At 41.2% G+C, this 16,539-nt stretch overlaps 1 protein-coding gene across 4 annotated transcripts in view; it reads left to right on the forward strand.

Annotated features, from left to right (window-relative positions):
- Positions 1-16,539, forward strand: part of ACSL5 (acyl-CoA synthetase long chain family member 5) — a 41,114-nt gene that overhangs the window by 6,299 nt on the left and 18,276 nt on the right. For 2 of the 4 annotated variants that reach the window (XM_025467204.3, XM_025467205.3), the window contains exons 2-3: positions 9,754-9,938; positions 12,642-12,750. In XM_025467204.3, the coding sequence (XP_025322989.1) occupies positions 9,783-9,938; positions 12,642-12,750 (265 nt within the window). In that variant the 5' untranslated portion in view covers positions 9,754-9,782. Of the gene's footprint in view, positions 1-8,228; positions 8,380-9,517; positions 9,655-9,753; positions 9,939-12,641; positions 12,751-16,539 lie in introns of those variants that run through there. The other 2 variants (XM_025467207.3, XM_025467206.3) reach the window with 2 other exon arrangements.

The following is a 16,539-nucleotide window of genomic DNA, read 5'->3' on the forward strand; positions in this document are numbered from 1 at the left end:
GTACTGCCTGGGGAATTGTTTTTAGGTCCTGGTAGACTATTAAGCTTACGGGAGCTTTCCCCATGCTGAACACGCTGCTTGGCACATAGTATACTCAAATGCTTGCGGCATCAGTGACCCTCGAGCTCATTCAGGTCGAATTGCTTAGCGTTGCCCATGCCATGGCATGAAGCCTCTGGCTGTGGCATTTCTGAGAAGAGGTGGGCCCCCTTCTGCTGACTCTCTCTAGTTAACTTAAGCCACTGGTGAGTCAAAGGGATAAGTGGCTCCCTGGCACCCAGTGGATTCCCACTGTACCTCAGGCACCGTGCCCGATGCAGTAGAATCTGAAGGCTGAGACCACCTCTGCCTGGGAGCCCTCATGGCTGGGGTATCCACTGAGTCATAGGCAGCTTACCAAACCCAAGGCTGAACTGGTTCTGCTCCAGTCCGTACAACTCTCCTGAGCTCTGGTCCCTGGAGCTTTCCCTGTGTGATTCAGCAGCAAAGATCTTACCAATGGATATGCATCAGAAACCTCATGATTTATTTATGTGCTTGCTTGCAGGCCAGGAAACCTGTTTCAAGCCTCTCCCTCCCCTCACCCTGCCAGCTGCCCTACAAAGTGGAGTTGTTGGATATGGCCTAGCAGTTGGGCTAGGAAGGGCAAGATGTGTGACTTAATATCCCTTTCCTGTTTTAATTATTGAAATGCTCGCAGAATCTCTCCATGGTGTGGAAATGACTGCTTAGTCACCCTCTGGGTTTGAATAGGGATCCCCTTTGGTGATGCTGACTCCCCTCTCTGTCCTGTATGACCTTGAGGAGATAAGAACACCTCTTCCCATCTGCCTGGGCACATCCCATGGTGTGTGCACCTTGGAGCACCCTGGGTGCCAGGCCCCAGATGGAGAGAGCCCCTGCTTGCTGGAGAAGCCTAATGTGGGCAGTGACCTGAGCACCTGGGTGCCTGTGACTGGCTAGAAAGTCATCTTCAGACTCATAGGTCAGGATCTCATGCCAACCTCTCTTCTTAGCTTCTTGCAGTGAGTGTTGACAGATGCCCTGCGACTCAAACTTTACCTTTGGCCTAGCTCTTCATGTGCTAAAGAAATGAATGAAAAACATTTCTACCCTGGAGCAGCTGTCCAAACCAGCTTGCTCTGCAGTTGACAGGCTTGCACATGACGTGAGTGCTCGAAATGTGTGTTGAATGTGGCTTTGGTGGCGAGAAGGCTGCACTTGCAGAAACCGAGCTGAGGCTGTATTCTCAGGCATGTTCACATGAAATGCCGCCAACCAAGGTGGTGGAAGTTTGTGAGTCAGCTGTCTCGGTCAGAGGTAGGGTAACTTAGAGTTGTTGGTTTTATGTTCATTTTTTTTAAGCATGCATATTTCAGATTAAACAGTATCTACTCTCAAGTCATTTTCTCAATAAGACCTACTTGAAAACTTATACCCCCTGCTGTCCACAATCGTCTTTCCTGATTCTATCTTTTTAATTCCATATACTATATAATCTAGCTCTTGTTCAGATTTGTTATCAAACTCACCAATAAAATACAAACCCACAAGGGGAGGGTTTTTACTGCTAGATCCCCAGCTCCTGGAATGATGCCAATATATAGTTAAGCCCTTAAATATCTTCAGCTCAATGACCGAATACTCAAAACTTTCTGGAAAATCCATTTAGGACTTCTCCTCTTCCATCTGTCTTTTCCTGTGAGGAATATACTTCTAGAAACACAAACACGTACACGTTTGTCCAAGTGGTTCTTTTTTTTTCTTTCTACATGGCAATTTATCATGGAGCTCTTTCCACATCAGTACACACAGATCTGCTCTATTGTTTTTAATACCTGCCAAGAGTACCACTGTGTAGACATGTTATAATTTATTTGGCTATTCCACCAAGGGGGTCTTTCTTGGTCTCTGGCATTATAAACAATCCTATAGATGTAATGATGATGAACATGATAACTAATGCCTTAGCCTATCCAACAGGCACTATTACAAGTATTTTACAGGCATATTAACTCCTTTAATTCTGGGATAGATATTATCATTGTTTTTTTGCAGATGAGAAACCACAGAGAGGTTTTCTAACCCAGGTCAGACAGAAGATGATCACGTAGGGTATAAGCCCAAGTAATTGGACTCAGAGCCCACATCCCAAACCAGTACCTTACACAGCCATTTGTGATATATTTCACTGAACTGATGTTTTTCTCCAGAAGTTACTAGTAGGGTCATTATGTCAAAGGGCACAGATTTTAAATTGTGGTAGAAGGAAAAAGGCACCTCTTGAAGGATAACCAAATTTATGTTTCCCTGGTTAAGAGTGCACTTTACACTATTTCATCATTGCTAATCTTATGGATGAGGAGAAGACGTTTCCTTTAAATTTGCATTTTTTTAACTACAAGCAAAGATGAATGTCTTTCTGCAATCATAAATAATCTGTTCAGCTGTGAATGTTCTGGTCATGACCTTTGCTTTTTGTTTTGTTTTGTGTTGTGTTTTGTTTTTCATTGACTTCGAAGCATTCCTTTTGAGGAAATGAGCTCTTTAGACAGGCAAAGTACTTGATACATGTCCCAGTTTATCTTTGTCTCTGGTACCTTTCCTGAAGGGCAAATATTTTTAAAAATTTTATGTGCTCAAACTTGCCAATGTCTTCATTTATCACTTCTGGATTTTGTGTCTTTCTTGAGTCTTCTTTGTGCCATGATTATAAAAAGAATCCCTCATACTTTTTATCTCCAAATACTCATGGTTGTCATTGTTCCATATTTCAGTCTTTGATCCACGTTTAACTATTTTTGTTGTGGGAGTAAGATAGTAATTGACTTCATGTCTTTTCTCTGAGTAGCTAGCCAGCTGTCTCTATACTCTTTTTTTTTTTAAGATTTTATTTATTTATTCATGAGAGACAGAGAGGCAGAGACATAGGCAGAGGGAGAAGCAGACTCCTCATGAGGAGCCTGATGCGGGACTCCATCCCAGGACCCTGGGATCACAACCTGAGCCAAAGGCAGATGCTCAACCACTGAGCCACCCAGATGCCCCTATATACTCTTATTTAAGTGAAAAAATCTATCTTTATTTGAAATGCAATTTAGTATATAATAATATATCCACTAGGAGTTTCAAGATGATTTTGTTACATAGTTTTGTCCAATAGAAAACTACCCTAGCATTATGGAAGCAAATTTGGTAATGTTTAACTGTCCTCCCTCCCCAATTCCTGTTATTCTTAAAAAATTTTCTGACTCTTTTTAATAAGCTTTATTTTTCTGGGTGAGCTTTAGAATTGGCTTTTTAATTCCCATTGGTCTTTATTAGAGTTGCATTAAATGTATAGACACATTTAGGAATATGGAGTCCTCTTGACTGCTTTGAGTATGTATTTGGAATTTTCAAACCTTCTTATTTCCCTAAGATCTAAACTTTTTAAACAAAGTGTTTACACATTTTTTTTCTTAATATGCAATTGTGAATGACATTTTCCCCATTATTTTTGAATTAGTTATTTAAATGAAGTTAAGGAAAGCTATTGATTTTCTGGCTACTGATTTAGTAACTGGCCACTTTACTGAATTATTTCATGGCTTCTAAGGAGGTTATATTCATGTTGCATGTTAAGGAAAAGTTTATATTCATAAAACTGTCAGTTCATAATGTTCTTTTAACCTTTTACCATTACTTTGCAATTTTTCTAGAGCTATTGACTATGTGGTTAAGAATAGAGATGGAGGTTTCCTAAGTTGAGGGTGGCAGGAATCTAGGGGGGCTGGGCTGGTGACTTAAAACCCAATCAAGAAGGCAAAACCTTCATATACAGTCTTCTAAATCACACACAAGCCCCTCTGGAGTCATTATGAGTTGTGAAGCCTTGGGACCTAGTCTCTAGGAGAAAGCAAGTCATTCAGTACAGAAGAGTGTGTTAACAAATTGGATAAGAACTTGGTGACTGTGGTCTCTCTTTTAATGAGCTCTCTGTCACCACAGAATGAGTCCATACATGTAAGGGAACAGGGAAACCAATTAAATTTAAATTAGTATATCACTTTTTAGAAAGTAGATTGTTCCTCCCAAAAGTTCATAATTGAAATTTATATCCCATTATTGCACAGAAAATAGTTCTCCTGGCCTAAAAGCAAAGATAATTTGTCTTACTGTTCTTTGAATTCCAGAAACCTAGGGTAACCACAATTATTTATTTCTAGGCTGGGTTTCCTGCTCACTTACTACTGTAGATGACTTCATTTGATAAGATTCATCCTTTAGATTCTTTCAAACACAGAGGAGTATACTCATTCTGAGTAGTCTTTGATTTGTGTTAGAAACACATCCTTTTCACCCCCTACCATCCCTAATCCAATACTGTGCCAAAGTAGAAGTTTGATTTAGAAGTACCCATCTCAAGATTGGTCAGAGTGATTTTTTGATGATTTAAGATTTGGGAGCTTGGGGGTGGGAAATTTTACTAAGGGAAATATGGGTTAACAGAGTATTTGAAACAGACAATTCTGTACCAGAAAACTGGTCATTTATTCAACAACCACTGATGGTAAGCTAACTATGTGCCCAGCATGGTAGAGGCATTAGAGACACAGTGGTGAACAAAACAAAAATCTCTGTTCTAATTAGAATATCAGTTCAGTGGGGGCCATGGATGATAAGGGACCAGGACTATTTCAGAAAGTGAACAGCATCATAGAAAAGAGAACACAAGGTTCTGTGATAGTGATTGGAGTGGAAAGGGTGATGTTTAAATAGGATAATCAGAGAGAGTGAGTTTTTGAGGAAGTGACATTTGAGTTGAGGCCCAGGTTATAAGCAAGGCACAACCATTTCAAATCTGGGGAATAGTCTTTTAGGAAGGGGAAGAACATATACAGAAGCTCTAATGGAATTGACTTATGGTTGGAGAGCTGAATACATGTAGAAAAATAAATTTTTGAAAGGAAAGGGGCTATAAAACAAACATTATTTGTAGGCTAAAGGGATAGCCTGAAAGCTTCATAACAATAAATATAGTTGACCAAAAACTAGAGTAGTCCAAGGGTCCATCTAAAGGACTTCATTCAAAGAAAATGAGACCTAGTGAAGAAATGGTAGCCCAAATCCTCAGAGGAGCAAAACTCAGAGCTGAATATAGGAAGGTCCAAACCTAGGTATCGCGGTCCTGGGAGTTGGAAAGCAGGTGTTAAGGCAGAAGGTAGAAGGCATCCTTCAGCTAGCTTGGGAATTAAATGTGTTAGAAGCTAGTAGATGAGGGACTACCTACCACAGAGGAGGGGGGGCCCTGGAGTGAATCCTGGGGAAGGACTGGGGACAAATGGACATCCTGGTGTGTGGGGCTGTGGTGTGTCCCTATCACTATATCAAAAAGTGAAGGAAGCTTTCCACATGGGGCCATCCTAATGTGTAGTATGGCTTGCTCATCCACCTGTAGATGACCTGGAAGAGGAGCTCCCATGTACAGTATAACATATCCTTACCGCCATGATACTTTTCTCTACCTCATTTTTTTTCCCAAATAGTAGTGTAAAGGGACGAGGAAATGCCACCACATCAACTGCTTACAGGAGGTCCCAGGAAATGACCAAACCAGAACTGTAATCTGAGTGACATTGGACATATGACAAAAGAGATAGTGTTTTCTCTTCTCATTTACTTGAGCATATCTGGAAGTGTTAGCAGATTCTAAAGGTTAGAGGGCTAACCAGAGCTTCCTGGTCCAGTAGTGGTAGAGCCCAAAAAGTTTTACCATCTCTTGGGCCCTCAGCTTCTCCTAGCTAAACAGTGAGAGAGTCACATGATATGTGGTTGCAAATCGTCTCTGGTACTAGCATCATGAGGTTGAAATTGTGTGTATGTATAAAAAAGGTGATCGAGGGATGCCTGAGAGGCTCAATGGTTGAGCGTCTGCCTTCAGTTCAGGTCATGGTCCTGGGATCAAGTCCTGCACTGGGCTCCCCACAGAAAGCCTGCTACTCTCTCTGACTATGTCTCTGCCTCTCTGTGTGTGTCTCTCATGAATAAACAAAATCTTTTTTAAAAAAGCTATCAAGATAGTAAAAAGACTATAGAATGGAAGAAAATATTTGCAGATTATGTATATGAGGAGGGTCTAGTATCCATATATATAAAGAACTCTTACAGCTCAACAACAAAAAGACAAATCACCCAATTTAAAAATGAGCAAAGGACTATAATAGACCTTTCTTCACAGAAGAAATACAAAGGATCACCAAGCACATGACAAGACTCTCAACATCATTAGCAATTAGGGAAATGCAAATCAAAACCACAATGAGGTGCCATTTCAGATCTATTAGGATGGCTATTATTAAAAAAAAAACAAAAAAAACACAAAAAAAACACAAACCCAGAAAATAGCAAGTGTTGGTGGAGATGTAAAGAAATCAGAACACCCTGTGTTGTTGTTTGGGATGCAAAATGGTACAGCCACTGTGGAAAACAGTTTGGTGGTTCTTCAAAAGGTTAAATGCAAAAATACCATGTGACCCAGTAATTACACACACTCCTACATATTTACCTCAAAGAACTGAAAATTGGCATTCAAAACAGAGTCTGTATACAAATGTTCATAGATAGCACTGGTCACCATAGCCTAAATGTGGAAACAATCCCAATATCTATCAGCCGATGAATGCATCAGTAAACTGTCTCTCCATATAGTGGAATATTTACTTAGCCATAAGAAGTGTAGCACTGATATGTGCTACAACATGGATAAACCTTGCAAATATTATGCTTAGTGAGAAAAGTCAGACACAGAAAGTCACTGTTACAGGTTTCCATTTATATGAAATATTAAGAATTTGTAAGAACAAATTCTTCAATTATTCAAATTGAAATAAAGTAAATTAGTGGTTGCCAGGGGCTGTGGGGGTGGCGGGAGGAGGGAATAAGCGGGCACTTGGTTTTCTTTCGGGGTTGAGAATGTTGTGGACCTAACTAGAGGCGATGGTTGTACAACATCACGAATGTGCAGAATACTGCTAAATTGTACATTTTAAATTGGTTAATTTAGTCTTCTGTGAATTTTACCTCAATTTTTAAAAAATGTGAGGCAGCAGAGAGGAACCGTCTGAAATTCTGCACAAATCCTGTTTCAACTGGCTTGGTGATTTGCCATAGCAAACAAAGTGAGTAAGCTCTTTCAGTTGACAAATAGACACATCCTTCAGTGTCTTCTGCAAATAAAATCCCTTGCCAGCATAAGCAAGGTATTTCATTCTCCTGAAAACGCCGTCTTCACATTTATAACTATCCTTCTCGTTTGTAACAAAGGATCCATCTCTTCCATTTGCGGGAGGTGCAACTGCAGTATGTCTTAAAGGAGGGCTCAGGAGTTGACACACCATGGTCCAGATTAAGCCAGATATCTTTTTGTTTGTCCCATACCAGACCTACTACTTGAGCCAATAGTTAAAATTGAGGTTTTACAAAAATCCAGTGTTCTAGATTTTCTAGGGAGAAAAAAAATCTAATCTGGTGATCATGGGCTCACATTACAAAGTGGTAACAGTCAGAGAGGGGTGACGCAGGTGTTGCCCTTAGACTGATCCTGGGTTCTCTCTCTCTCTCTCTCCTCCCCTCCCCTTGTGCTGCTCCTCCCTGGTCCCACACTGCTACCTGAAGCAGAAATTTCACCTTTAGATCCTCCTTGAAAAAATTGTTTGCAAAGTCTCTGGTTAAAATGTAAATCTGCTCTCTGTAAGAAAAAAGCCAAAATCCTTAGGTCAACAATTTCTTCCCTTAGCTGAGAAGGGGAGTAAAGGTTAAGAATCTCTTAATTTGAAGGTGTGATTAAGACAGAGGAGAGAATTCTAGGTCAGAAGATACTCCAGGATGGGGGGCAGTGTCTCAAGCTGAGGGTGCGTAGGATGGCCAAGCACAAATTAGGTCTCTCTTCTTCTGGGTGCTGCTCCCCACTCTGCCAATTTCACAATTTTCCCTGGGACACCCCATTCCCCATCTGGGAAAAACAAAGTTCTACCTGGCTGGCTCTTGAACACATTCTGACTCCTGAACGTGCCACTTGACCCTACAAATCCGGATAAGGCTTGATTTAAAAAATCTCAGCTCTCAGAATCCTGGCAGATGGTCACAATAGCACCAGTTGTGAGGTAACCTAGCACCTATGGGGCCTCGCTTTTGTTTTTGTTGTGTCTTCTTTTTCTTCCCCTAAACACAATGTGGAAGAAACCAAGGAGTGGGGGCCAGTCATCCCAGTGTTTGGAAGTTCAGCTTCCCTCCATAAAATGGAAAGGGATTGCTCCAAATTCAAGTAATAACCTGTCAGGGAGCAGAAGAATGCCAAGATGACTGACATGATTACCAGACTCCATAGCCTTTGTTAAGGTGAAGTGTTTGTCTTCTTGGAGAAAGTTCCAGATGCCAGCTGATGGCAGCTGCCCCCAAGTTCTCAGGGCAACTAGGATCTTGATCAGATCAAACTTTGTATTGAGCATGCTTTGCTCTCTTGATTTTTAAGTGGGAAACTTTGGCCTCATCTCTGAGATCTTGTTCTATAGGGCACCGTGGTAAACTTTGAAGAATGCAAACTCTGAATTTTCTTTGCTGTTACCCATAAGGTTCCAGGCAGGTTTGGTCTCCCTGAACTCTATAACTGGACTCCTGAGGAAAGAGGAGTAGTGGTTTTATAGATTTCAATGGGGAAGCAGCAGTGGGAAGTGGTACGTGACCTTGGACAAGTTGCTTTACCCCTAGGAGCTTCAATTCTTCTCATCTCTAAAATGCTACTTCATGACATTGGTTGGATGGAACTCCATGATCCATGCAAACAGCCTGGTCTGAAAGCTGTCCGGGGCAAGAGTTGGAAGAGATGGCCTCAGCCAAAGTTCCTAGGACCTGCCCAAACACTAGTTCCTGCTACCAGAGCAGTTCAAAGCTTGCCTTGGCTGGAAACTACAAGAAAAGCTGGGTTGGGGAAAACCTTTGTGGTTTCAGTTCCTTGAGATCTCTTCCTGGCCTAAATCTTTAATGCTCACTTGCTACCATGTGCTGGGTCCATTCTCTAGCACCTTTTCTGTGAACAGGGCGGACGTTGCCTCTGGTAAAAATGGTTTCTCTTGGCTCCCTGGAGGAGAGGGCATTGGACATAGCAAACTGAGATGCTGTTGCTCTCTGAGACTCTAGTGATGCTTCAAAAAAGAAAGCAATGCATGAGGCCTATCTGGTCAGCAGGAAATGTCCTTCATACAGAATGCTTGAATTTTAAACTCTGTTGAGTCACCTCTACAGATGTTCCCTTCTCTGCTTTGTACTAGAGAAATCCAAGCCAAACAACCCCTCCTTCCCCCTGGTTGGCCTGGACAGGTGAAGGTCTCTAGAGGGCCCTCCTCTGACTACCAGCTTAGGCTGGAGCCAGAAAGGTTTCTTCTAGGCCCTGTGGGCCCCAGTTAAAAGGGCAGTCATTTCATAAAATTGTCTGGGAAATGATTAACTTGTTTCCTTTGATATTTTCTGCCTTTCCTTTCTCCCTCTGCTGTGGGAGGACAGTCAAGTCGCAGGAGTGGAGAAAGCTACTATTTTCAACATTGCTAAAGTCAACAGTGAGAGAAACTCTGCTTCTAGAGAGGTCCAACCCCGGTTTTTGGAGGGTTAGACGTTGAGGTGTGTGTGTGTGTCCTTTTGTAAATACAACTATCGAGTAAAAATTTCAGCCATTTCCTCTAACTTTTTTCTTTCCTTTTTTTTTTTTTCTTTTTAAAGGCCTGAACTTCCTGCTGCTACTCACAAAGATGCTTTTTATCTTTAACTTCTTGTTTTCCCCACTTCCAACCCCGGCACTAATCTGCATCCTGACCTTTGGAGCCGCCATCTTCCTGTGGTTGATCAATAGACCTCAGCCCGTCTTGCCTTTTGTGGATTTGGACAACCAGTCGGTGGGAATTGAGGTAACCGAACCAATCCTCTACCTTGGGAGAACTCATGAGGAGGATGGGATATAGGGTGAGAAAGTTAGCCTTTTAGGTTCATGATCACCAGCAAATCTATAAATTTACACTTTGATCACTGGCACACTTGGCTTTGTAAGAAAAATGAAACCACAAACAGCTAGAGTTTATGATGCCAGTAATCTAGATCAGGATTGGTAAACTATAGCCCGTGGGCAAAATCCACCTTTTACTTTTTGTACAACGAGGAAGCTAAGAGTGGTTTTTTATACTTTTAAAGAGAAGTGATAAAAAATATATATATAAGAAAAAAGAAAAACAGTTCATATGTGTTCCACAGAGCACAAAGTTTTTACTGTCTAACCCTTTACAGAAAAAATCTTGCTGACCTATGTTCTAGATGACAGAGCCAGTGCTTTGCGGGTAGGAGAATGTTCTCATTGAGACACCCAATATCTGAGAATGATAAAGAAGTTATTTCCTTGAGTTAAATTCTGGCTTCGAGTTACTATCCATTCTGAAAACTGGCAGAAGTTGAAGTGGGATTTTCCCCCTCAGTTCCCTGACTTTCAGCAAATCACACAGCTTTCTACATCTCTGAGCAAAGGGAAGTTCCCAGAATGTTCTCATCATTTTCTATGTTCAATCCTTTTCAGAGAAGAAAGTGTTTCTGCTCCTTTATAAAGCTAACCCCTTCTGATCTTTTCAAGAGCTTCTTCCCTCTACTCGGGACTCTAACTCCATGTTACGTCCACTCTCCACCACCAGCACTTTTATTTAGGCATTGTCTGCATGTTCTTCATTGGCATCTTCCTATGCTGCTGATCTGCTGCTTCAGACCACCACCTCCTTTCAGTCTTCCCTTTTTCCAGTACAGTTCTTTAAGAGTGCCCTGTCGATTTCCTTTCCTGAACTTCAACCCACTGAGATCTGACTTTTGTTGCTACCATCTTCTCCAAACTTCTCTGGGTCACCCATCATGTAACCTTGAAATTCAATGACTTCTCCTCCAGCTTTCCTCTCAAATGACTTGAGAATTCTTCTTTCTTAAAAATTTCTTTTTGTCCTTCATAATGTCCTTCAATGAGATTTCTTTCTAATTTCAAGGTGGTCTTTGTCACTGAGCTTCTTTTCTCCCCTTGTCTAGCGTTTCAGCCTCACCATCTCGATTCCTCTAAAGCAAGGGTTGGCCAACATGTGCTTTAAAGGCCAGATGGTGAGTAGTTCAGACTTTGCAGGCCATCTGGAGTCTGTTGCAGCTATCCAACTCTGCTGCTGTAACATGAAAGTAGCAGAGAATATGTAAGTGAATGAGCATGCTATGTTCCAATAAAACTTTATTTGTGAAAAGAGATGACAAGTCAGATCTGGCCCTAGATTACAGTCTGCCCACCCCTGTGAAATCTTCCTAGCTGAGAAAATCCTTCCTCTTTCATGACATGAAATTGTACCTAAACATTTATGACACTCAAATCTGGCTTTCTAATTCTGAACTCTCCCCAGCCCTAGACCATCTCAGTGACACTCAAGCTCAACAAGTCTCTTTATTGCATATCTTCTCCCTTACACAAACTTTCTTATTTCCCCTCCTGCTCTATCTCAGTTAAATGCTTCTCTTCTCATCCAGTTGCCTAAAACTGAGTCTGAATAATCCCTCCTTCTTCCTTCTTCTTAGGTCCATCTGTGTAAACAAACAATAAAACCCTGTCTTCTGTTACTAGACAGGGAACTTTATTGTTGACACTCGACTTAATGTGACATATGGAAATCTTCTCTGATGCTCTAGACTAAGCTAGATCTCTTGTTATAGCCTCATGTGTTACCCAGCACTTTTTCAGCCATTATCTCTGCAGCATTTTTGAGTGTTTTATTTGCCTGGGTCCCCTGTAGACTAACTTGTGTGAGGGTTGGACCATGCTTGTAGCTCTTCTTGCTGCTCCAGGATCCTCATCAGGGCCTGATCCTGTGGTTCCAGCTGACATTTCTAGGCACAGCACTATTCACTATCTCTTTCTCTAATACCCTGCTCTCTACAGGACAGAGACCACCCACCAGACTCTGCAATGTGTCTTTCACCTCTGTGTCTTTATTCAGGCTGTTCCTTCACTCTGAATTGTTCCTTCTTTCCCTCCCCTCTACCAAACTATAACTTTTTGGTAAATGCTTCAAAGTCCTTATTAAGTATTCTTTCTTTACCACCTTTCTACTTAATACAGAATGGGTAGCATCACGCATCTTCCTATATCATCACAATATTATAGTTGTAGGTTTTCCCTTTTCACTTCACCTCCACTCCAAAGATTCATTAATGAGATGCTGATGGACAAAGATTTTGTCTTAACTCACTTTGCATTTATAGTATTTATATAGTGCTGGAATATAGTGTGCATTTGGTAGATGATGAAACTTGGTATGATTTTTTTAAAACATAAAATATAATATTATCTCTCCTCTCTCCACATGTGTATGTATATACGCTCATAGGGGTTGAGGAAAATTGCCAAAAACATAACTGTGACATTCACTGGGTTTCTATAATGTTGAGATACTACAATTTGGGGATTTAAAAATTGATTGAATAATAAAGAGATCATTCCTGTGACCTCAATGTTCAGTATTTATGGTCTCTTCAATTCAATCCATGAGAGTTTGGAAAGGGTGGGAGAGACTCAGGCCTGGCCTAAACTTGATCTTGTGTCTTAGGGAGGGGCACGGAAGGGTACTGGCCAGAAGACCAATGACCCACTGTGTTACTACTACTCAGATGTCAAGACAATGTATGACGTTTTCCAAAGAGGACTTGCTGTGTCTGGTAAGCTTGGCAGCCTAATTTGGCTACAAGAAGACCAAGATGGGGTCTTGTTGCATACCTGTTCTTCCCTATCTCATTTCTTAAACCCCAGTGGTAGTCTAAATGCAGACATACAAAATGCAGAGGACGTAGCATACAGTATCAGAATGGGTGCTGGAAACAGGGTAAGACAGACTCGAGTTTGAAACCTAGCTCTTCTATTTCCAGCTGTGCAACTTTGTGCAAAATCACTCTGCCTCTCTGGATCTATTCCTTACTTAACACAAGGAAAGCTTCCCCAGCTAGTTGGTAAAGAGCTGACAATAATATGTAGGAAAGTATTTTGATTAACTCACAGGTACATTAGATTTGTTTAGAAATAGAACTTTCATAAATGCAATTCCCTGCATTTACAGTTGCAGAATATGAGCCTAAATTAGCATTCAGGTCTCCTGACCTCTAACCTTGTCCTTGACCCCAGTACTGGTCCACATCAATACTCTAGTATCACAGAAGGCAATGATCTTTTGGACTTCCTTGGAAAGGTCACCACATGGACTTTGGTAGGTCCATTTGGAACATCAAGGCTAATCAGCCCTACATACACATCAAGGCTCACTACTTATATCTGTATTACTGAACATAACTCAAGGTGCACTAGTTTCCTTTCAAAATCAGCCGGCTTATACTTCTCCCTACATCTTTTTTTTTTTCTCTTGTGACACTCTGTCCAGACATAGATTTGCTTATGTACTTTTTGTTTTCTAAAGATTTTATTTACTTATTTGAGAGTAAGAGAGTGAGACAAGGGCATGAGTGGGAGGGAGGCAGAAAGGGAGGGAGAAGCAGACTCCCCACCAAGCAGGGAACCTGATGTGGAGCTTGATCCCTGGACCCCGGGATCATGACTTGAGCCAAAGGCAGACGCTTAACTGGCTGAGCTACCCAGGTGCCCCTGCCTATGTGATTTCTTATCCCTTCTGCCCTTTAGCTATGACAATATTTAATAGCCAACTCCTCTCAAGTGCAAACTATGCAACAGGCACTACATACATCCTAGCTGCTTACCTTCCCCTAACCCTTAAGGATTAGTTATTATTGCCTTTATTTTTAAAAATGAGGAAATAAAAACTCAGAGGTTCAGGAACATTCCAAAGGTGATGACATTAGAAAATGTTGCAGCTGATACTGAAATATTTCTGACTCGGTTGTTCTATTTTTGCTCAGCTCCTAAGTGCTTTATAAAAGTAGTTGCTTCTCCAGACAAAGAAAGGTTTCTTGTAAAGAAAACTTCTATGCCAAGGCTCCAAAGGGGACTACTTGGTATTTCTGGCTCCAAATCAGTACTACTTTAGGCTTCCATGCAAATAACAAAGCCCCAAACAACAATTAGTTTCTTACTTTTCTACAACTGAAGATACCATATGGCTGAAATAACAGACTTTCCTTTGGAATTTTCTGTTTTTCAAATGTTTCTTCGTTATTTTCTTTATCCCATTGTCATTGTAACTAGAAACAAGCCATTGAACACATATTACATGGCATTTAAGATTCTTCAGTTAGAATGTGTTTTTCAATACTGAGTTACAACTAAACAGATGAAGTTAAAATGGCCTCTCCTGTAGGCAGGCATGAGAAAGAAAAATGATAGGTCTGGTCCCAGGTGGAATTGAATAAATCAGCCCTACATATACCTTTTTTAAAACAAATTTTTTAGAGAGGGAGAGAGAGACAGAGGGGCAGAGGGAGACAGAGACTCTTAAGCAGACTCCATGCCCCGCCTGATGCAGGGTTCAGTCTCACAACTCTGAGATCATGCCCTGAGCTGAAATCAAGAGTCGAATGCTTAACCGACTGAGCCACTCAGGCGCCCCAACCCTAACATATACTTTTAATCTCTACCCAATAGATGGCCTATGTTGAGAATCATCTATGGATAATGTTTAAAATATAGATCCTCTCGCTCCACCTTGTTGCAGTGGATCATATTGCCACACAGTGAGTCCTAGGAATCTGAATCTTGAACAAAGCTTCTCAGGGGTTCTGCAGGCCAGAGTTTCAACTCTTCTGCTTAGGGCAGCAATATTGCCAAGAAGTTAGCCAGTGGGCTCTTTGTAGATAGCCACACCTTAGAACAGAGGAGAGCTGAGTTGAATAAGTTAATCAAAGGCTAGGCTGTTGCCTGGGCAGGACTTTGGCTAAATAGCCTGAAGCTGACTAGGGGACAGAGTTTAATGAGACTTTGGTTGGTGCCCCTTAGGGCCAATTATTTGACTTGTTCCTTGACCATGGGCCTCTGCTAGAATTTTCATCTTTAGTTATTAGTATGTATTTCCACATTTGCTGCCATTTCTTACTGGGTGAGCTTGAAGAAACTGCCCCAGTCCATCATAATGCTTAGTAGGGATAACAACAGTTGGTTATGGTGTACAGGGAATATTCCAACAGTGGTAGCTATCACTAGTAAGGAGTATTAAGACCAGTGCTTGCAGTGGTAGACTGCCAGAAGTACATTCTCTGGGATGGAGCAGTGGTTGTGAACACCTCTGAAGCAGGACTTGTCTTGCCTCTGGGGAAGTTTCAGTGTGAGACATACTTCTTGAGATTTCATGCAGCTGTTCCAGCAGAGAGAAAGTGTCCTAACATTTCCTGTGGACAAGTCTCCTCATTCATTTTTGTAAAGATTTTATTTATTTATTCATGAGAGAGAGAGAGAGAGAGAGAGAGAGGCAGAGACACAGGCAGAGGGAGGAGCAGGCTCCATGCAGGAAACCCGATGTGGGACTCGATCCTGGGTCTCCAAGATCACGCCCTGGGCTGAAGGCTGCACCAAACCGCAGAGCCACTCGGGCTGCCCTCCTCATTCATTTTAAAAATACTTCTTTAATCAGAGTGGTTCTATCTTTCCAGCTTTCTTTCCCTTTTTTTCTGTCACTCAGATTGGAAGTTCACTGATTTACTCTTGAATTCTGCCTCAGAATGCTACCTTTTGGCAAGACCTGAATCCCTCTAGCCATTTGACTAGATCCTCTAGATAGAATTTCCTTACCTTCTACTTTTCTGTTGATAACTCCATCTCACTCTGGTTTAGATGTGGGAATTTCTCAGTTAGTGCTACACCCTAACCTAACACCACCATTGCCATGGCTCTCATGGTTGACATTACTATTTATTCTAGTAAGTGGAGTTCCTAAACTTTAGCTCTTCAGGAGTTTAGTTCTTTGATTGTCAAATGTATGACACAATTGTAAATATGTTGAAGGCAAATGCTTATGTGTGTGTGTACAAGTGTGTACGTGTGTTTGTGTGTGTGTGTGTGTGTGTGCGCACACAAGTATGTATATGTTCCTGGAGTTGCTTATGAGCCTCAGTATCTCAGGAGACATTCTCATATAAACAGGCAAATTACATTAACAAGTGATTTGAGAGAGTAAATGAAACAAGGGAAAAGGTCCCACTTTTATAGCTGTTAAAGAAACTTAGACAAAAGTACTAACTTTTTAAACTTAGCAAACCAGAAGGCATATGAGAAAGATACTATTGAATGACTACTGCTTGAAGTGGTGCTGATGGGAGAAAAGTCCATTCTCACAACTGCTCTGCATCACGGTGTTTCATTTCAGAGACTCTATCCTAAGAAATGTTCTGAATTTGAAATTAGCAATTTGGAAATATTTATCAGAGCATTATTTCAAGTGTCAAGCTTGGAAACAATCTAAATACCCACAATGAAACAAAGTCATTGCAACAGTGCCTTTCCTCCATTGGCCATAAAAGGCCACTGAAATCTATACAGAAAAGAAATAATAA

This window comes from Canis lupus, chromosome 28, assembly GCF_003254725.2.
Source record: "Canis lupus dingo isolate Sandy chromosome 28, ASM325472v2, whole genome shotgun sequence".
Taxonomy (NCBI): Eukaryota; Metazoa; Chordata; class Mammalia; order Carnivora; family Canidae; genus Canis; species Canis lupus.